This window comes from Moschus berezovskii, chromosome 2 (assembly GCF_049115385.1).
Source record: "Moschus berezovskii isolate FMDL1 chromosome 2, NW_MosBer_1.0, whole genome shotgun sequence".
NCBI classification, from domain to species: Eukaryota; Metazoa; Chordata; class Mammalia; order Artiodactyla; family Moschidae; genus Moschus; species Moschus berezovskii.
In genome coordinates, this window is record NC_142461.1 from 118,452,055 (window position 1) to 118,474,096 (window position 22,042).

General features: G+C 50.3%; 2 protein-coding genes and 1 long non-coding RNA gene across 4 annotated transcripts; 2 read left to right on the top strand and 1 right to left on the bottom strand.

The window, feature by feature from the left end:
* The first annotated feature begins 944 nt into the window (after nt 1–944).
* HOXD3 (homeobox D3) lies at nt 945–6,335 on the top strand. Its single transcript, XM_088830245.1, has 2 exons — nt 945–1,526; nt 3,630–6,335. The coding sequence occupies exons 1-2, from the start codon at nt 980–982 to the stop codon at nt 4,385–4,387; spliced, it is 1,305 nt and encodes a 434-aa protein (XP_088686371.1). The 5' UTR covers nt 945–979; the 3' UTR covers nt 4,388–6,335.
* Nucleotides 6,336–7,173: 838 nt separating this feature from the next.
* LOC129537544 (uncharacterized) lies at nt 7,174–10,541 on the bottom strand. Of its 2 annotated transcripts, none has more exons than XR_008682046.2 (3): nt 10,409–10,541; nt 9,354–9,763; nt 7,174–8,868 (listed from the first exon to the last, which is right to left on the bottom strand). It is a non-coding gene; the product is annotated as an uncharacterized LOC129537544 (long non-coding RNA). The 2 variants fall into 2 exon arrangements; XR_008682045.2 differs by lacking the exon at nt 10,409–10,541 and adding an exon at nt 10,114–10,354.
* An 8,848-nt stretch (nt 10,542–19,389) lies between these two features.
* On the top strand, nt 19,390–21,772 carry HOXD1 (homeobox D1). Its single transcript, XM_055396991.2, has 2 exons — nt 19,390–20,130; nt 20,492–21,772. Exons 1-2 carry the CDS (start codon nt 19,497–19,499, stop codon nt 20,824–20,826), a joined length of 969 nt encoding a protein of 322 aa, XP_055252966.1. The 5' UTR covers nt 19,390–19,496; the 3' UTR covers nt 20,827–21,772.
* Nucleotides 21,773–22,042: the final 270 nt, after the last annotated feature.

Here is a 22,042-nt window from a genome sequence, read left to right on the forward strand (position 1 = left end):
AGAGATCAATGGTAGTATCTATTCATACAATGGATGCAGGATTAAAATTATAAAGTTCGAACATAAAGCATTTTTTATTCACCCATGCTCCATGCATTTCAAATTCTAAATCTCTTATTTCCAATGATATCCATTTAAAAGTAGTGGACGACAAAGTAAAGCATCTAGAAAAATGTAGACGAGAAGAAACTTCTTCAGCCTCAAATTAACTCTGGGAGTCTTTAAGTCTTCTTCTTGGGTTTTATTTCCTAGTAGATTTCACAGTGCTGACCCATGTGCTAACTGGCCGACTCTGACCCATTCAGCGGAGAGTGGACTATCTGGGTCTCCGTGAAAGATGCTGTGATTTTGAAACCAGGTGGGGGAGATACTTTTATTTGAGAGTGCTGGCTGCTCTGAGTGTTAGTAAGGTTTTCTTTTGCCCATCACATCCCTGGGATGACCTATGATTAACTGATTGACCCATTCACTCATTCACTCACTCAACATGCATTTACTGCACTTAACTGCATGTGGTGCATTGGGCTGGATGTGAGGAATATGTAGGTGAATAAGACACAGTCCCTACTTGCAGAAAGCTCAAAGTCTAGAGAGAGAATCAGTCATTAAAATGTATAGGCCATAAGTGCTTTTCTATGCAGTTTCAAAGGCTAAATTGACAATCTTGGAGAAAGAAAATTAGCCCCTTCCCTTGGATGAAGGGGAATCTTTTCTTGTGGTTTATGAGAAATTCCTTCTGACATTTCCAAGGGTTCAAATAAGTTGAACTTCATAAAAATCCCAGATCCTCCTGCTATGAAGTGGGTGGGAAGCAGAGAGCCTGGGCTAGTCCTTCTGTATTGACTGGTCTTGCCAATGACAGTCCCTCTGGGACCTCTCACTTTTGTTCTTTGCAGGTTATCTGGAGCCTGGGGCTGCCCCAGCTCTCTCAGGATTTGGCAGACATTGGAGGTGGTGGTGAAGGAGACAGTGGTGGTCAATGTTATTTGAGCAGGGTCAGCAGGCCCCGGAGTTTCCTGAGTACAGGATGCAGAAGGCTGCTTACTATGAGAACCCGGGACTCTTTGGAGGCTATGGCTACAGCAAAGCTGCTGACACTTATGGCTATAGTGCCCCCCATCAGCCTTATCCACCCCCTGCTGCTGCCAACTCCATGGACACTGATTACCCAGGTTCTGCCTGCTCCATCCAGAGCTCTGCGCCTCTCCGAGCCCCAGCCCACAAGGCGGCTGAACTCAATGGAAGCTGCATGAGGCCTGGCACTGGGAACAGCCAAGGTGGGGGTGGTGGCAGCCAGCCTCCAGGTCTGAACGCAGAGCAGCAGCCACCGCAGCCCCCTCCACCGCCACCACCACCAGCCCTGCCCCCATCCTCTCCTACCAACCCTGGAGGTGGGGTACCTGCCAAGAAGGCCAAGGGTGGGCCCAATGCTTCTGGCTCCTCAGCCACCATCAGCAAGCAGATCTTTCCCTGGATGAAAGAGTCCCGCCAGAACTCCAAGCAGAAGAACAGCTGTGCCACTGCAGGTAGCCCTCTGAGGGGCCTCATCTCTGGGCTTTCTCCCAGACTGACCCCAAGAAGCTAGCTCACCTAGGAATTAAGAGGCTCAGGGCTGGAAGTACAACTTTGGAGGCCATATGTGTAAACTCACAATGCAGAAGTTGTGGGGGTTTTCTGGCCATACTGCATGGCTTTGAGGGATCTCAGTACCCTGACTGGGGGCTGCAGGGATTGAACCCAGGCCATGGCAGTGAAAGTGCTTAATCCTAACCACTGGACCACCAGGGAGCTACCTGTTCTTTCTTTTTAGTGTCTCTGGTTGTGGTCATATCCTTACAGTGACAGGGTGCTGATGTCCACTCCAGGCTGCTGGCACCGCTGCTGGACATGTGTCATAGTTATTCACAGACAGTTCTTCCTTATACTGCCCTAATATCTGGACTGCTGGTCATAACTCAACTCCTTCCAGCCAACAGATCTTCAAAACTTGAAGATAGGTACTATGATTCCCAAGCCCAGAGGGTGATGTAGCCCATATCACATGAATCCCACTTCCTTAAATTAATAAGAACTAAAAGGCTATTGAACACTATGTTAAGAATCATGTTAAGTGCTTTACAAGCACTGTCTAATTTTCCAAAGAACCCTTTGAGGTAGGTATATAATAAAACATCCATTTTAACAGATAAGGAAAATGTTAGAGATGATAAAGTCACTTGCCCAAGATAACTAAACTACCAAATGGCACACCTGGGAATTCCCCGGTGGTTCAGTGATTAGGACTGTGCACTTTCACTGCTGAAGGCCACAGGTTCAATCCCTGGTTGAGGAACTAAGATTCTGCAAGCTGAAAGGCACAACCCTCTCCTGCCCCAACAAAACAAACAAAATAATATGTTAAAAAAACAAAACCTCAAATCGCAAATCTCAGGCCACTCCCACTCAATTCTCTCCATCCCAGGAAATCCCTAATGTGGAGGCACATATCCTAGGGGAAGAGGCTGTACTCTGAAACAGGAGCATCCTTGGGTTTTTCTCCCTGGAAAAGGAGACTCTGGTGTTGAGAAAATTTTCCCTAGGTCCATTTAGTCTGTGTGGAAGAAGAAGGGCAGGACCAGCAGCTCTGAGACCTTCTGCCACTCTGTGCTCAGCTTGCTTGATTCCTGAACTTTTCTGGCCTTGTGTTCTCTGATGCACTTTTTATCTTCAGGTAGATGAACTTTCTCCCAGGTCCAGGGCTAGCTTGAGGTGTAGTTAGCTTGGGATGTAGTTAGCTTGTTGTCAGATCTCTGGTTTGCCTGCTGCTCTTTGGGGCTGCTGCTCCTAGGGAGAAAGTGTCTTAAAGTCTTGTAAGCTCCTTCTCCTTCTGCCCCTCCTTCCCAGCTGCAGGCCTAGGCCCTCCCTCCCAGGAGAAATCCATTTATCTTCCTAGGGAGGGAGTGGACAAGCTGCTGAGAGGTGGCAGGGGTGGTGGAAACCACTGCTGAAGCTGCTGCTCCCAGCACTGCAATACTCAAAATATGCCCAGCCTGGCCTTGGATGCCCTAAAACTCTGGGGCTATATTTTCATGGTATGTCACCTCCCTGCATTTGAGTGCTGGGCCCATGGGTGCAGTTGAGCTGGAGTGAGCTGCCAAGATCGCCACCCGCATTCCATGCTTAGGGTGCTTTGCCCAGGAGCCAGCCTCTGAGCAAGGCAGTTTGAGGCGGCCTCCAACATTCCCACCACCTACCTTCCCAGCAGCAGCGGCTGGAAGGAGTGTTCAGAGTGAAGTCTGGCCCTTCTTTGACAGGGCGGGAGGCCTTACCAGCTGCTACTAGTCTCTCATTAAACTCCTCCTCAGCCTTGGGAACGGGATGATGGACTAGGCTGAAGGGGAAGGGGTGGGCTGAGTGAGCTGGACTTCAGAAGGCAGATGGGAGTTTCAGGTGCCACTGATAGGTAGGCCTGGAGCCTTTGGGTTCTGGGAATCTCTTGGAATCTCACTGCTCTAACGCCCCTCCCTTGCTCCAGCCAGGATTAAAGTGGGGCGGGGGGAGGAAGAGGAAGGAGTCAGGGAAGCACCCTTCTACGCCCGGGGTGTCTCCACATCTCCCGCTCAGCGCCCTCTCTCTCCCTCCCGGCCCAGGAGAGAGCTGCGAGGACAAGAGCCCGCCGGGCCCAGCGTCCAAGAGGGTGCGCACGGCGTACACAAGTGCACAGCTGGTGGAGCTGGAAAAGGAATTCCACTTCAACCGATACTTGTGCCGGCCACGCCGCGTGGAGATGGCCAACTTGCTGAACCTCACCGAGCGGCAGATCAAGATCTGGTTCCAGAACCGGCGCATGAAGTACAAGAAGGACCAGAAGGCCAAGGGCATCCTGCACTCGCCGGCGGGTCAGTCTCCGGAGCGCAGCCCGCCGCTCGGCGGCGCCGCGGGCCACGTGGCCTACTCAGGCCAGCTGCCACCCGTGCCCGGCCTGGCCTACGACGCGCCCTCGCCGCCCGCCTTCGCCAAATCTCAGCCCAACATGTACGGCTTGGCCGCCTACACGGCGCCGCTCAGCAGCTGCTTGCCTCAGCAGAAGCGCTACGCGGCGCCCGAGTTCGAGCCCCACCCCATGGCGAGCAACGGCGGCGGCTTCGCCAGCGCCAACCTGCAGGGCAGCCCGGTGTACGTGGGCGGCAACTTCGTCGACTCCATGGCGCCCGCGTCCGGCCCGGTCTTCAACCTGGGCCACCTCTCGCACCCCTCTTCGGCCAGCGTGGACTACAGCTGCGCCGCGCAGATTCCCGGCAACCACCACCACGGACCGTGTGACCCTCATCCCACCTACACAGATCTCTCGGCCCACCACTCGTCTCAGGGACGCCTGCCCGAGGCCCCCAAACTGACGCATCTGTAGCGGCCGCCGCCGGCCCGAACTCGCGGCGCGATTACCTCTTTGGCTTTGGTGGCGGGGGTGGCGGGCGGGGCCCACGGGGCAGCTCGGTGACCCCCCCTCTCCCTCGCTCTGGCCCGGCCCGCTGCCTCCCGGTCTCTGGGCCAACAGCGGCCGAGGCGCAGGCGCCTGGGCCTCCTTTCCAGGCGCACCCTGCTTTGGGTGACTCGCCGTAAATCAGCCGCAAGGATTCTCCGCTGTTAAACCTGACAGTGCCACATACTGCGGACCGAGGGACTCTAATCTGGTAATGGTGTCCCGAAGGTAAGTCTGAGATCCATCGGCGGCGCGCCTCGCAGAGGGTCCGGGCCTAGCCCGCGTCTAGTTTAGTTGCGGAGACCTTAATTTATATGCTTCTTCCCGTCCCATAAGAATTGCATCGGACTCAACGATCTGTATTTATTATTTGAAGCGAGTCATTTCGTTCTCCTGATTATTTATCCTCGTCTTAATGTATTTATGTGTATATTCGTAGAGTTCTCCAGCCGAGTTTAGGAACACGGGGGGGGCCACATATCACCTCTTTAGTCCCCTTGGTCTGAACTAGTTGAGAGAGTAGTTTCGAACAGTTGTAACCGTGGCTGGTGTTTGTAGTTGTAAACGATTAAGACCGCAAATTGTCCTTCACGGGTAGAGTCAGGCGGCCCCATGGCGTGGCACTACACCCGTTATTCTTTTCCCAACAGCCACAGCCCTCGCCACAGTTTATTGATTTCAAATTGTCTGGTACTATTTGAACAAATATTTAGAATAAAAAAATTCTCAGTCGGAAGTGTATCTGTGTTAATCACGCACACTTGCAAGTAGATCACCCTGCCTTTATCTTGTGCACAATCCCAGAGGAACCCCCGCCCCCCATAGGCTAACCCTGTGAAACATTGTTTCCACTTACTTGGAATCCAGTACACAAATTGGTTCTGGGGAATACTTGATTACTTTCTAGCTATTGACTTCAGAGGGTGCGATATCTGAAGATGCAAACCTAGAAATGTTCTGGGTGGGATGATCTGGGTAGGGTGTTTATCTGCTGCCTGTTTTACTGTTTCTACCGCCCTCTTTCTAGACACAGATCCACCTTTTTAGGTTACTCTTACATTGGGGAGGCCAGAGCTCACTTTTCTGCATTAAGTAGTTAAAAAAAACTTTGAAAGAAACCTGACAATCAAAGAAAAGATACAAGAGAAGTCATAAGAAGAATTGAACAATGAAAAAGCTAAGATGCAGAAAAAGAAACGATCATTTGAAGCCATGCACCTAAGCTTTTTCTGTCGGAAATGCCCTCATGATTTTTTCCTTATAGAAATCAGTGGTTCATTTTTAAAGAAAACAAACGTTCCCCACGATGTAAAGTAATAAAAGTTTCATTAATGGAACATAATAAGTATAAACACTTTGTTTACTCCTGTTTCTTTGTACAAAATGGGCAAAATGTCTTCGAGGATTTATAACCGTTTTGTAAATATTAGCGTGGTTTTAACTGGGGCGGACTGCTTACACCGGCTTCCCTAGGAGGAGGCACTCGGAAAACGCCTTCAGATAAGGTTCGATTCTTTTGTATTTCAGCAAAGTCGGCCCACGCATCTCTATTTGGTTTGACAAATAATGCAACTCCTACTACATCCCCGGTGACACGAGGTGAAATTTCTATTGTGTGGAAATCATTTAACTTCTAGTCTTCTGGTGGAACAACAATCGTTTCTATTTGGATGTTTGTGTTTCGCTAAATAATGATGGCTCAAAATAATATTTAGTTTCCTTGTTCCTTTGTGCTGTTTTTAAAATGGCATGTTAGATTAGGGGCGGGAGGGAATTATCCTTTTTGCTAAATTTCCCTTTATCTGAGCAGGTTTAAAGTATACATGTTGTAGAAGTGTATCAAAAGAATAAATGACTTCAACCGAAGGGATATTTTACCCACGTTCAAGGCTTAAAATTGTTTTTCTATGAAATTTGCATCCATAGGCAGAATTTCTAATTGTCTTGTAAGAAATTATTTTTTAAAGCTATTAGGGAAATCAAAGGAGAGCTTGCTGCCTTGCAGGGATTACAACAACCTTTCTTAACTGGCTAAATATTAAATAGATGAATTGTCAGGCTGTTTAGATTCAGCCCGGTTTTCCCCTCATCTCCTCTTCCTACTATAAATAATAATAAAAATACATAATGCATCACGGCTCCAGGCGTTTTCCAGCGCGGTGTGTCACCGCAGGAGTATCTGCTGAGTCTGCGGGTGTCTGCAAGGCCCCAAGTGTCATCTGCGGCTTAGGGTTTCATGGATTAGATTTTAAACGGTGTCTGGCCGGGTTGACATCAGCCTCCTCTCACACTCAGGCTCCAAAGAAGCGCGGGGTTGGGAGCGCCCTCTCCAAGCAGCTGCAGCCGCCCCAAGGCACCCCCTCGCTAGCAGGGTGGGAGTCCTCTCGCACCTCTGGAGAAAGGTTCCCCGAGGCTTCCGGGAGCGACTCGGATGGATGCGTTCCTGCCCGTGGCGTGAGCGTCATGTGATGACCACACTCGGTCGCTCCCTGCGCGAGTGGGGGCGGCTGCCAGTCTCGTGAAGGCCCTTCCCGCGCGGCCGCCAGCCAGGGCGAGAGCGGAGCCGGCGCACAGCCATTTAAAACTGCATGAATTATAAACAAGCCGCCTTGGCCTTCGCCATAAATTCTGCTCTTTTTGAGCCTGCAATTAGTGTTAGGAAGCACCGGAGTCTAAACACAACCAAACATCCTCTGAAGGGCCCAACTGCCCGAGGTTGCAAAGCTTTATTTCCCACTGCCGCCCCCTCCGCAGCCCGAGGTTTGCGCACAGTCTCCTCCTCCTCCGCCACCGCCGGCGGTACGCAGCCTGCTGGGTTCCCGCTCCGCGAGGGAAGGTCACAATAGCTGCTCTCGGCGGAGGCGCCCGCCTCCCCCTCTCGGGTCTCGGGAAGGCAGAGAAAGGACGGTGGGGGAGGGGAGCGCGGGCAGGCAATGGCGCCCCAGGCCCAGGCTGCTCCTTCTCCCGCGGAGGACCTGCAGCGGGAAGGGGCACGTCTGCAGCGGAAGGACACCGCCACTCCAGCCCGAGGCTTCTGCCCGGGAGCGGCGCGCGGGCTCCGTGGGGAGCTCACCGCGGCCTCGAGGAGGCTGCCTGCTGGCCCCTCGCCGCCGCGCGCTGCTGGGTCGAGGGCGCCCGCAGCAGCGGGCCTTCCGGGAGCAGCGGCGCCATTGTAAGCGCGGCTTCCCACGGGCCCCGCGGCGGGGAGGCCGCACAAAGGCGGCAAGGCGCCCGACACCCGCAGGTGGGGAGGGGTCGGCCTCGTTGCGGGCCTTGGGCTCGGGGAGGTTAACCCCCTTTACCCAAGGGTAGGAAATGGCTCTTTGGCTCTGGCCTCCCCCCGCCCCCCTTAGACCCACTGGAGGGAGGTCTTATCAGGGAGGTTGTGGGCGATTCTCCTGGGACCTGAAGAAAGGGGTCAGGGCCCCAAGCCCAGGCCTATGGATGGGGGTGGAAGTCATTTGGGAGCCCCCTGGTCCGTCTTGCCAATCAAACGTGAATTAAAGCAGGGTTGAGATGAAGTAGCTGGAATGACTAGCTGCAGAATGAGAGCTGGGGGTGGGAAAAGATTTAGGCACAGGGAGAGCCTGCCTTGGCTACCAAGGAGAAACTCAGGACCCAGCCTGCAGTGGAGTGAGAAAACCCTATTGAGTCAGCCAAGGGGATGGGGAAGTTGCAGAGGAAAGGTGGCAAGAAAGGGCAGTAACCCATTCTACCTCCTGGCTTTCAGACCTCAGCCTTATCTAAGGACCTCACAGAAAAAAATCCTTCTCAGATGGAATCATTATGTTGACTATCCATTTGTACCATTTCTTTGTACAGGCTTTCAAATAAGAGAGGGAGAGAATACAGAGCAAGTGCTTGTCCCTTGGTGCAACCGCAAGCCTAGTCCCTATCAGAGAGGCATCAGCCAAATTGGTTTCCCAGGCCCCAGAGGCTGCTAACCTTGCTGAAAAGCATTTTTAAAATTTGTATCTGTAAGGAGTATTTTAAACAGGGAAATTAACCATACTAGTTACTCATCCCTCTCCCCCCCCCATTCTGTACCAGCCAACTGACCCTTGAGTGAAGTGATCTTCTCAGCCAGTAGGCTTGAGCACCTAGGCTCCCCATCTGTTGAGGTTTTTCACTAGGGAGGGTGAAGAGGATGTGTGTGTGGGTGTATGTTTGAATAACAAAGGAGAAACCCAACATTCTAAAAAAGTGTTTCTCTGATTGACCTGGGGGAGCCAGAAGCCTGTTTACACCATGGATATTCAAGGGATATCCCAGGCCTGTTTTGACTTTATCCTGAGAATTAGTTGAAACTGTCTCCTGAAGTCAAGAATGGGTTAATCCCAGTTACAGAATCCAGGAAGGTCCTCTTCATCTAGCAACTCTTGGCATTACTCTGATCCTTCTTTCAGAAACTGTAGGAAAAGAACAGGATGAACAGAAGTTCATATTAAGTAAATAAAAAGAGAGACAGAAGGCTCCAGTTCCCACAGGCCTATAGCCTGATTACTTCAGGGCACTGCAACTTCCCAGAGAGGGGGTGTAGCTATGGCTTGGATGAGCAGGCCTATCCCTTGGCACTTTGGGCACAGGGAAGTGAGACTGAGTCGCTGGCTGCACCCACACCACCTCTGAGGACTGGCTCTCTTAGATCTCTCTTGTAGAAGGTCTGGATGGAGAGAGAGAAGATAGGGTAGATGAATCCTCTGTACTTACTGCACTGGTGATGCTGGTGGTAGAGAAGATTATCACAGAGGATGAAATCTTAGTTATCACTGCTCCCTTGTCTTCAACTCCAGTTACAAAGCCCTTTATTTTGGGTGCCCAGAGTTGGCCAAATGGATTTATATGCCTGGCCAGAAGCCCATGCCTAAACATTTCACTCAGGTCTTATACTCACCTTGGCAAGTTGGGAAAGTACAAAGACAATTCAAAGATCCATTTTCAGGTCAGGCCCAGCCTTCTGAAGCACAGTGAACAAAAAGTTTCCACACATGAAGAACCAAGGTTAATGGATGTCCGGTCATTTGCAGTAGCAGAAACAGGTGAAGGGTTCCCAAAACATCAGCATGGTGGGAGATACTACAGAAGTCTTCTTGTCCCAGATCTTGTGGTAAAATCTCTTCTTCTTGATAATTGCTCAGTCGTGTACTCTTTGCTACTCTATGGACTGTAGCCTTGCAGACTCCTCTGTCCATGGGATTTCCCAGGCAAGAATATTGAAGTGGGTTGCCATTTCCTCCTCCAGGGGTAAGTCTCTTGAGTGGTTCCTGTATATAGTTAGGGTCATTTTATATGGAAGAATAATATCTGGAAGATCATGAGAATAGGATTTTAACATTAGTAAGAGCCCAAAGAGGAGATCTTAATTGAAATCAGGATGCATAGAGAACCCTGGTACAGAGGCAGTGTTTTAGGTGGGGAAGCCGGGCTAAAATCCGTCTAAGAGTGCCTGCTGGACCAAGGCCTTTTTGAAGGAGGCGATGAGAGTCCCTGACTTATGAGGAGACAGGGAGAAGGCCTTTTGATAGCTCTATTGTTAGGAAAGCTGCCCTAAAATACCACACCCCTCCCCATCTCCACAAGGGCCTGAGGGCCAAATGACCGGGAAAGTGGGTCGGTTGGGTTGAACTCCAGGCAGTGGCAGAGCCAGAACTGACCTCTTTCACCCGCGTCTGCTAACCCCTTGGGGCAGCAACGATGCCATCTCCGTCGCCGGCAAAAACACACAAAGGAGGCCCCCACCCAGGCTCGAACCTGGGGGCACACTGGGGAGAGGGCCGGCGGGGACCCCGAGCCGGAGAGCCTCCCACCCCCACGGGGAACAATAGCTGCCGCCTCCCCGGGGCGGTGGGGCGGGGGCGCCGCACAAAGGCCGGCTCGGCCAGCGCCATGTGACGCGCGCTCGACCCGCTCTCCCGGCGGCGCGGCGGATGGGAGGCTGTTCCGACCCACCTGGAACACTTTCCGAAAGACAAACGGTGAGTTAATCACCCAACCGGCTGGCGGCCGCGTCCCCCTGGCCCGCGGGGAGGCCAGGGGAGGGGCGGGGGTGAAGGCCTGCTCCGCGTGTGTGTCTAGGCTGGGGGCGGGAGGGGTTAGTTCTATTAAGAGTCCATCAATCACTGGTGTGCACTTTTCGCTCGACAGCGGTTCCTCCTACTTCGGAGCAAGTCCGGGCCAGCTGGGAGCCGACCAGAAACCGCAAGGGGAGGAGACGCGGGTGCGCAGGCTGAGCGGTAACGGAGGGCGCGACCTGCCGCCCCGCGCTCTGCCGCGCCAGGCCCCGGGGTAGCGCCGCCCGTCCTCCGCGCGCCAGGCCGCAGCCCGCCCGCGGGCCAGGCAGCGCGCCGGGTCGCCCGAGCGTCCCGGCCCCCACTCCGCGCACTTCCCGCTTGCCCCAGTGACACCCTTCAACGCTGCTGTCCCCCCAGAAACGGACAAACCCGGCTCTGAGGGCAGGGCGAGAAAAAAACCTCAATAAGTGGGAAGGTTCTTGCAAACACTTTTATTTAAGAGTTTTGTAAAGGATGTCCCGAGGGATCAGAATTCAGGGGAGACGCTGAACGAGTTCTCTCATTGACCTTCAGGACTATATCCTATTTGTATGGGAGGAAGCAGGTTAGGAACCCCTGTTGAACTTGTAACTAAACTTGAATGCCATTTAAAATAACCATTAAAATACACTTAAAACACTACCCACAATGATATGCCTCTTCTCTCTCTTATGATACGAGGGAAGGCTTGGAGTAGTTTTACTTTAGCTCCTGGGGGTTCATTTTAGAAAGACCATAAAGGAGCAGACTACAGCTGGGGGTGAGGGGCAGGCTTCAGTCAGAGCTGTTCACAGCAGGAAGGCCTGGGTGAGTGGGTGGGGAAGCACTCTTACACCCCCTCTTGAGTGGCACCCGGTCCTCCTTGTCATAAACTCTAAGAGAGTTCTGGGCTACCCTCTCTTTTTAACTTTTGTTCTCAGTGATATGAGAAGTTTCTCAAGTTAATGTGTTGTCTCAGCCCACAGTAAAGAGCCCCTGGAGGACAGAAAGTCCCAGCTTTCTCCCTCTCCCCTCAGTCCTCTTCTCTCTCACCATCCTCTTGGGTGGAAATAGCTTGTTCTGGAGAAATGTTCTATCATTTTCCTCAGTTGGATATAAGCTGAAGCCTTAAGGCCTCCACAGTGTCCTGAACCTCTTGTTCTTGGTTCAGAGTCTTCTGTCTTCAGCAGTGCCTAATGAACAGTTCCTACGTGCACTGCGCTGGGCTCTGGGATATACAAATTGAGTCACTAATGGCGTATACCCGTCAGTCTACTGGGGTAGAAAAAGAATTAATCCTAAGATTAGTATGACAGATGCTATAACAGAGGTGTGGCCAAAATGTTCCTGGTTAATAAAGGAGTCACTAACAGTATCGTAGTGTCAAGAAAGGCTTCTCAGAAGAGGTGAATTTGGGTTCCTGAAGTATAGGAATTTTTTAGGCCCAAGAAGGAGGGATCTACTAGGTGGAGAGAACAGCACATACTAAAGCAGGGAGGGAAGAAGGAGCAAGGTGTGGACCTAAAACAAGGAGAGGAGCTCGGAGTGAGGTATCTGGCTGGACAGAGAGGCTGTGTAAGGGCCACAGAAGGGCATCTGGACTTAACATGTAGGCAGGGGAGAGCCACTAAAGGTCTTAAGCTGGGACATGTGGTTATTCGTTATCTATATTTGGAAAGCTGTTTGATGGGAGAAAGGAGAGATAGGAAGTGTGAAGAACAAAGAAGGAGGCTGCTGCCATAATCCAGCCTAGAGAGGGAGTAACTTAATAAGGATGGAGAGGAGAGGCATTATTTAAGAGGAAGAATTCAGAGGACTTGGTGACCGATTGGATTAGTGAAAGAGGAGTCGTGGATGCTAACCCCTAGGTTTTTTGTTTTTGACAGCCTAAGCAGGTAGTTGGTTATCCACCAAAATGAACAGTGGAGTGGGAAGAGAAGACTGCAGGGGAAATGAATGAGTTCAGGTTTAGGCCTCCGTGCACTGGTTTCTGTTTTGCTAACTGATGCACTGTGTGATCCTAAGATATTCACCTAATCTTTCTGGCCTTCACTTTCATTATCAGCGGAACAGTCAATAAAGATATCTACAGGTTTATCATTAGTAAAGCAGTGTGCATGTGTGCACTCCCAAGCTTAGGAATTATCTTTATCAGGTCTACAAAAAGCTAAAATCTAGGGAAAACATCCTCTTACCCACCCCCATGCTGATCAATACTTAGATCCTGGGTGGCCAGTGAGAAATAAGTCACTGAAATAAGGGAAATTAGAAACAATACCCTACTGCTTCCCAGACACTGAATTCAAGCTAATGCTTAGAACTGGGTCAGATCAGATTGCTAATCAGAGTCCCTCAGCTTCCAGAGGGTACTCTCCAGGGGAACATGCAGAAATGTGGTCTTGGTATCAGACCACTAAAGAGGGGGCCTCTAAGAGATGTCTGAAAGCTTCTGTGCTTTTTTATATCATGTGTCTTTCAGGGAATGCTTGAAGCCACCCATTCTCTTTAAATCTTAGGCTTCCTTGTGTTACAGAGTTGCATAGGAAAGTGCTGAACATCTGACTCTAGCCATTGACATTGAATGTGACTTCAGTAAGTTGTTTCTTTTTTCTGTGTCAGTATTAGCATTTGTAAAATAGAATTATAATAGGATCAAGTAAGATAAAGAATGACATTTTTGGAGGTGATATAAGGGTATTATCTTTCACTTATCAGATTGGCAAAAATAAAAAAAAGTCTTTAATATCCCACTGACTTGTCAAAGGTATGAGGAAACGGGAATTCTCATATGTTGCTGTAGAAGTATAAATTGATTGACTTCTAAAGAGAGCAATTTAGCAATATATATAAACACTGCCAGTGCACATATATTAGATTAAGTAATTTCATGTCTAGGAATTTTTTCTAATAGGCAAAAAGTTGAACATGTGTTTGTAATACCAAAATGAAAATAAATAAATGCCCACTAATAAGGGACTAGCTAAATAAATTGTGGTAGATGTATACAGTAGAACAGCATAAAGGTGTAAAAAAGTAGAAAGAAAGGATCTTCAAGATATAATGGGGGGAAGCATGGTGCAGAAGAGTCTTGTAATATGTTATCATTTATGTAAAAATGTGGGGAGATCTATCTCTAACTAGATATTTATCTATCTATCATTGTGAAGTAGAAAGTATTTCTGGAAAGATATACTCAGAAAATTGGTGAAGAAACTCAAAATTGGTGTTCATGTGAAGGAGAACTAGGTGGCTGGGGACAGAGGTGGGAGAAAGAAAGAGTACCCTTTTGTACCCTTTGAATCTTGAATCATATAAATTTAAACTTAATAGCTACAATAAAGATAAAGGAGCAAAAAAAACATCAGCGTAATTTTTTCTTTTTGGCTGGACCACCTGGCATGTGGGGACCTTCCCCCGCTCCCTGCTCCCCCTGGCCAGGGATCAAACCCAAGACCCCTGCAGTGAAAGCATGCGTCTTCACCACTGGGCTGCCAGGAAAGTCCCAAAGATCAGTATAACTAACATGGGTGTACTTTTGCATGTTCACACATATCTTTATTTGTATTTGCCTATCCAACTACATTAATCTAAGGATACCTCTTGTTTTATCTTCAGGACCCTGATGCCTATCAGTTGAACAGGAAATGAGGGGAACCTTTAACTTCATGGAGGGTGTAGGGACCTAGGCTCAGTTCTGCCCTTTCTAGCTGGAGCAGCTCAAGGTGGGGCCTCAGAAGTCTGGGGCACAGGTTTAGCAAACAAATGGCAAAGGGAGGGCTGCAGGCCTCCCAGTCGGCCGCTGGCTGTGTGGCCTCCTTGAACGCTGCTCAGTTGCTCAGCATGGAGGTCACCACTGTGTAGTGGAGGGGCTGCCTGACTCTGCTCTTGGCAGACTGGAGATGCAGGAGACCCCAGTGGCCACCCTCATCTTTTGCAGGATGGCTTTGCCTTTTAACTTCTGAGTAAATAAAGTAGCTTCCCCACTAAAATGAGGGGTTTGATGTCACTTCTCTCTCTAAGCATTGACATCCTATGCTGTGAAAGGTCAATCTTTAGCCACAGTAAGCGTTACACCTTAGGCCAAGGGACAGTGGCCCCCTTTGCATCCTGAGAGCTTAAATGCTCGTTCCAGACCATATGGGAGAGATGGAAGGAAATGAGAGCTGGCTTCTCTCTCTTAAGACCCCCATTCCTACTCCTTCCTATTTCCCATTGCCTCAGAACCACTCAGCTCCCTCTGAAGGGACTGGGAGTGACAAATCCCTTTCTTTCACTTCCTACTCCACTGCATTCTCAGTCAAGTTAGGGAAGTGGCAAGAAGTGAGCTGGATCTCTTCAAAGCACTATTTTGTCAGCAAAACTTGGGACACTCCTACGGACTACATTTTAAGGACATTTTCTGGAACTTCAGTCTAGCTAGACTTAAGTTTGATCTTGACATTGATCTCTCCTCCTCTACCTCCCAATGGGTTTCTGGATAATTTTCAGGTATAATCCTGTTCCACTTAGCCATGAGCTCTCATCGTGCTGGTCAAGACTTACCCCATCTCCCCACACTGCCCCCTAGCCCAGGTCCTAAAGCAGACATTTTCAAAGTGTGGTTCTGAAGAATACTGCTTTAGAATCATTCAACAGATTTATTAAAAAGAAAGACTCCTGTGTCAGACCTATTGGATTAGAAGCTCAGTGGGGGTGGGGGAAAGCTAAGGAAACGGCACATTTAAACCAGCTTCTCTGGTGATTCCTACCCACCTCAAGTGGTGCTTGGAGCCAGTAATCTAAGGATATCCTTTAGTCAACATTGGTCATGGTGAGGATACACCATTCTGTCCATTTTAATTTCTGCCCAACAAACATTTCTTGAATGCCTCCCATATGCCAGGGACAGGCTTGACTCACAAGCCTTTCACAAAGCTCTAGGAAAAGTCACAGCACACTACTGTTTTCCTCAGGGAGGGTCATGGTATCAGACTTCTGACAAGTTGTGAATTCTTGTCTTTAGGATCCTGTTCATCTCTACCCCTATCTTGGGATAGAAAGATGCTGCAGAGAACTACAAATCTTGCTTAAGAGAAAAGACAACCCCACTTTTTATCCCAACAAGCAAGAGCCTTTCTGTCCTTTGGGACTGTGGAGCCAAGAGTTTGCCTGTGCTCAAGCATCACTGGACTTCACAGGTGGCACTAGTGGTAAAGAACCCACCTGTCAATGCAGGAGCTTGATCCCTGGGTTGGGAAGATACTTTTAAGGAGGGCATGGTAACCCACTCCAGTATTTTTGCCTGGAGAATCCCATGCTCAAAGGAGCCTGGGGGGTTATGGTCCATAGGGTTGCAAAGAGTCGCACAGGACTGAAATGACTTAGCACGCACACACAAGCCTCTTAAAGGGATAACACAATGGGACTTGTGGAGAAGGATCGTAAGAGACTTTTCAGGAACAACTGAAAAGTCTGTAAACACACAGAAGACTAGACTGCCAGCCTCCACTGCTCCGTCTGCAGAAAAGAAGCTTGTTGTTTGAATGGTAGAAAGGTAGTCCCAGGGGGTGGTTGGGGGTGACTGCTGTGGTGAGTAGGATGGGAGAGATTTCAAAGCATTCCTACATCAAACACAACCTGGCAGTCAGGCCCCTAGGCTGCCACCTCCTGCTGAGAACTCACAGCACCAGGACCCAGCAGGGCCAGTGACCCTTGGGAACAAGCAATAAAATCCTTAAGATGTTTCTTCTATACCCTGTGAACTTCTAGGAGACAAACTTTAAAGGTACTCGAAAGATCCTATATTCATATCTTTATATACACAATTGCCCCAATAATACCTTCCAACATCTTAGAAAATTATAGATTCAGATTTTCCTAGAGTAGATATATAGCATTGCTAACATGTGTCAAAAATGAATCCCTTGTTCCTCTGCTTTAAGAATATCTTTTTTCTTAGCCTAACCCTCCCCTAATAAAAAGTTCTTACACAGTAGGTCTTTGGCAAATGTTTACTGAATCTGAGTCTGAGATAACCAAGCTCTTGACTTTCATCCTGAGCAAGTCAGAACAGCCCAGGAGTGGAGATGGCGACTCTGAGCCCCAAGGTGTGGTGTATGCCAAAGGCTGGGAGAGCAAAGGGAGAAGAGAGAAGGATGAACAGCATACAGCTCTTTGCATGCAGTTATCAGGGACCTGTTACTGGGTCCAAACAAATACAGAAAACCCCACCTTCTCACTCTCATCCACAGTTGTTAAAACAACATTTTTTTTTTTAAATCTAATTTTTAGATTATTAATTTTAGCTGTCCCTTGCAGGACGTTTCCTTCCCCCAGCAAAGCTCAACCTCCCAGACTTCGCTTCAGGGAAATAGCGTGTGCAGCTCATGGCTGCAACAAAGTCAGTGCTTAACTGCGACATGCAGGACCCAACTTTTGTTCCAAATGCTTAGCAGCAAAAACCTGGTCTTTGTTGAAATGACGGTTGCCAAGGCATCTAGGCTGGCTGTTTTTCCTGAAATCTTAGAGAAAAGGCACTTAATTTGATAGGTTTTGGCCATATTTGCCAGACAATGGTTTTCTGTCCTCCACCTGGGTTGCAGGGGGCTGGAGGTCTTTCTCCAGAGAAGCTGACAAGGCCGCCCTTCCTTCTTGACCCTCTGGGGCCTCTGGACCTAGGAGCTGTCCATCTGAGACTGGGTCTTCTAGTTTTGAGACAGGAGTGTGAGAGCTGAGACATTATGCTGGTAAAAACTGGTAAAAATTGAAGTCTAGCCAGTGAGGGGTTAAAGGACATTGTGACCTATTGATACTTTTGCATTAAGGGTACAGAAGGAGGAGAGTAAAGAAATGCCTATATATTTGAAGCCTGAGTTAGCTCCAAAGAGGTCTATTATTTCCCAGCCAAGGTGCTAGGGAAGAGTCTTAATGTTTTCTTTTTAAAAACTATTTAGAAAATAAAAACTATTTAGGACCTTTGCTGTGTGACTGGCTACAGGAGATAACTGAAGTAGCAATATTAAGCTTGAAGGGCTATTTTCCAGCCCAGAATTTTATTTCCCAGCTAAATCCAAGAACTTCAGCAGTGCAGGAATCCTAGACCACTTCAGCTTTGTGCTCATTCCTTGGTGTCTACCTATCCCCTCCCCTCCTGGCTTAGCCCTCCCCCATCCTGGCTCAACTTCAGCCTCACCACTGTGGTTAACACTTTCCGTGCCTCTCTGTTTATTCACAAGTTCACATCCCTGTAAGGAACTGGCTCCCTGGACTGTAACCACCCCTATTTTCCAGACTTCCTCAGAGTGGAATTTTAGGCAAGGGCTCAATCGCTCTTTATGACAAGTGGATCAGTAAAACAATAATAAAACCTCGGTCACCGTAACTCAGAGGCTATAACAGATCAAGTTCTTAAGAGCACTTGAAAAAGCCAAGAGTAGGCTCTTTATTCACACAGAGTTTTAGGAAACCACCCTCTTTCATTACTGCTGTGTGTAAATAACATCTATTTATTTATTTAACTTGTTACTTTTCCTAGAGCCCCAAAGAAGGAAGCATTAAAAAAAAAAGTTCAAGGAAGCTGGAAAGTTTGTCAGTGCAAAGCTTTGTAACTCTTCTACCCCCTCATTTCCTGTGCCAATTGCACTTTTATTTCCCGTCTCTCTACACTCAGTAAACAAAACCATATTATCAAGGGAAAGACGTGAGCCCATTAACATTGTGAGCCCTCAGATTTCACTCGCAAGAGACGACGCAGCACTTATCTGATGGAACAGAAGCTTTAATTGCTTAGAGGCACAAGCCCGTCCAAACCTCTGAGATCTGACGGGTCCCTGGGAAGCCTTTGCGCCCTGGAGCCAAAGTACCTCTAAAAAAGCGGGCGCAGCGCGGGTGCGAGAGCCAACCTGCCAGAGAGGAGCACAGGGAGCGACTCATCCCAACGGCAGTCTGTCTTTTACAAACTAGTCCACGAGGATAATCTGCTAAACGTCCCACAGGCAGAAACTTTATCTTCTGTCCAAAATCCGCACTCTTAACACTCGCTTCTCATGCACCACAAATGGGAGCAGCGGAAGAAGCTGCGAAGTAACGTGGAAATCTAGCCTAGAAGTGAAGATTTTGTGCCGCCCCAGCTACACAGCACCTACAGCATACAATTTATGTCCCAAAAATTAAGGGTGAGGGGAAAAGGAAAAGTAAACGTCTACTCCAGGTTTGTGTGCTTAGTCGCTCAGTCGTGTCCGACTCTGCGACCCCATGGACTGTAACTCGGCAGGTTCCTCTGCCCATGGGGATTCTCCAAGAATACTGGAGTGGGTTGTCATGCCCTCCGCCAGGGGATCTGCCCAACCCAGGGATCGAACCCGCAGTGGAGGCGGATTCTTTACCGTCTGAGCACCAGAGGTATCACCAGGGCCAAGAATACTGCAAGCACATAGGGTTCAGACAAAAAGGGAAGAGAAATAACTTTTACCTTCCCTGGAGGCTAGGAAGGGGTTCCGTAGGGCCTTTTAACCCTTCCCACACCACGGCGCCCACCATCCACACCCGAGGGGCTAGCCACCCGTGGTGTAGAATAGGCTCCCTCCCTCTCCATTCTCTCCTCCTCTCCCGAGGGGCCCTTCCTGCTTTTCTGCCCCTAACCCGTCCAGTACCTGCCGGGAAGCGGGCGTTTAGCGCTCACGCCCCGCCCTCAGCCAAGCAGCCCCAGGGCCAGAAGGCTGTCCCCTGGGCCGGGTTGCGGCGCGGGGCGGCGGCCTCCCGCCTGTTTGGCAAAGTTGGCGGCCGGGCAGGCGCGTGGAGCCGCGCGTCAGTCGGGACCCAGGCCGTGCGGGGACGGCGCCCATTGGCCGGCCGGCGCCACGTGGCCACCCCGCCTCTATAAGAGGCCACTATTTACCCCCGGCCGGCTCGCCATGGCTCGGCGAGGGCACGTCGGCTAGACAGGGGCGGAGGAGCGGCGCAGCGCGCGGCGGTCCAGCGGACCCCACGCCCAGGCCCGGCCGGCGCGCTCCGGGGGGTGGGCCGGAGCCATGAGCTCCTACCTCGACTACGTGTCGTGCGGCCGGGACGGCGGCGACTTGCTGAGCTTCGCGCCCAAGTTCTGTCGCGCCGACGCCCGGCCCGTGGTCCTGCAGCCCGCCTTCCCCCTGGGCAGCGGCGACGGCGCGTTCGTTAGCTGCCTGCCCCTGGCCGCGGCCCGAGCGGTGCCCTCGCCCCCGGCCGCCCCGGGGCAGCCTCCCGGGCCTGCCGCGCCCGCGTACGCGCCGTGCCCCCTAGAGGGGGCCTACGAGCCAGGCGCCGCACCTGCCCAGGCCGGGGGCGCGGACTACGGCCTCCCGGGGTCCGCGCCCGCGTATGACTTACCGTGCGCGCTGGGGCGGCCGGCGGACGACAGCGGGGCGCACGTCCACTACGCCACCTCGGCCGTCTTCTCTGGAGGCGGCTCCTTCCTCCTCAGTAGCCAGGTGGATTACGCGGCCTTCGGCGAGCCGGGTCCATTCTCGGCGTGTCTCAAAGAGCCGACCGACGGCCACTCTGGGGCCTTCCAGACCGCGTCCCCCGCTCCCGGCGTCTACCCCAAGTGTGCGTCCCCAGCCTCCGGCCTCCCTGCCGCCTTCAGCACGTTCGAGTGGATGAAAGTGAAGAGGAACGCCCCGAAGAAAAGTAAGTACTTGGGCCTTGGACGGACGGACTCGACTGGGGTTGGGGATCGAGCCTGCCCAGCGGAACTGAACCGAGGGCGCGCTGCAGCGGTCCCTGTGGACGGCGGTTTGGGTGTTATGGGGGACACGCGGCCCCAGGCATTATTAAACCAGGCGAATTGCATTCAGCGTGCCCCGAATGCCAGGGGTTGAGAAAACTGCGGGAAGGAGCGCTCCGTGAAGCTTTTCTCTTGGCACAGCTGTGTTCGGAGACCCAGAAGGGCCGCTCAGTGACTCTGATTCTACTGTGGCCCCAAAGCTCTCCCAGGTCGCGTCTCCGTGTCATCTCGCCACGCTGACGACGCCCTGTCTTTACGTTGCAGGCAAATTCGCGGAGTATGGAGCCGCCACCCCCTCCAGCGCGATCCGCACGAATTTCAGCACCAAGCAACTGACAGAACTGGAGAAGGAGTTTCATTTCAATAAGTACTTAACTCGGGCCCGACGCATCGAGATAGCCAACTCATTGCAACTGAATGACACCCAAGTCAAAATCTGGTTCCAGAACCGCAGGATGAAACAGAAGAAAAGGGAACGGGAAGGGCTTCTGCCCTCGGCCACCCCCGTGGCTTCCTTTCAGCTTCCTCTCTCAGGAACGAGCCCTGCCAAGTCTGGCAAGAACCCGGGGAGCCCCTCTCAGGCCCAGGAACCATCCTGAGGTTTAGTCACGTCGCTGACGAACTGTGGGCTGCAGAACTCATAGGCCGCGCCACCCCTCTCTGGACTTATTAGCTCAGTTTGGAATGGAGGTGGGCATGGTGGAAATAAGAGCGGTTTCACTTGGGAGAGGAAATACCTTGGTGGCTTCTGAGTTCCGGGCTGTGGGTGTACAGATGTTAATTTGAAGTCTCTAAAGCCACTCATCTGTGTATTGTGTCTCATCAGGGAAAAGGTGCCCAGCCGCCAGCCCAGCCCTACTGCTACGTTGCCTAACTTAGTCATATGCAGTTTTCCGTGAAGAGTGGCAGAGCATTCCTTGCTAACTGCCAACCCCCTGATGTGCTCAGAAGAGCATCTACCCAAAGTTTTATCTGGTTTTAATTTAAAAAACAAGCCTATATGTATTCAGCTTCTGATTACCAAAGCTAGTTATACTTAAGGCCTCCTTGGTGTATAAGCTGCTTCAACCATGATTCTCACATTTGCACTACAGTCCCCCCCCTCCCCCCCCGCCCCCTTAAAAAGCAGTTTCTACCTCTCCAGGTGCCTAAGTGAAGATACAATCTCTGTTTAGTTAGTAGCTGAACAAATGCACAGGGTGGGTAAAGATCCTGAACTATACCTTGACACGTTACTCAAACTTGAATGTAAATATATACAGTATGTATATTTTTAAAGAAGTTTGCTTGTAGTGAACTTACATATGGCATTTAATGTCAGCATGTAAATGGTTTGAACTTTTTTGGTAATAAAAATTACAGAATGTGCCACTTTCTGCTTTTCTTTATACTCCTTTATTTTGATGATCTTTCTTTAAAGCTGATTCAGTTTCTTCTATTTGGAATTCTACTATGGAAATTTGTTAGGCTGGTAACTTTAAAGAACAACACTTCATAAAGGCTGTTTATGCAAACTAGTTAGGGACAATTATCTGAGTAGTTTAAGGGGGGAAAAAAACTAACTCTGCTCAATATGCCAAGTAACTATAGAAGTATTTCCTTACCTTAAGTGTCCAAGTTTTATGGTGAATATGTGGACTGCACATTAAGTTAATATGTCCACTGTGAGGATGATGTCTAGCTAAGGAGACACTGAAGAGACATCTCCTTGTCCTGTTGTCTTCTGCTCTCACAAAAGGAAGAAGAAAGACAACTTGAAGACTTTGTTAGTTGGTCAGTGTTCTCTGAGAAAGGCAGCTGCACATGGAAAAGTCT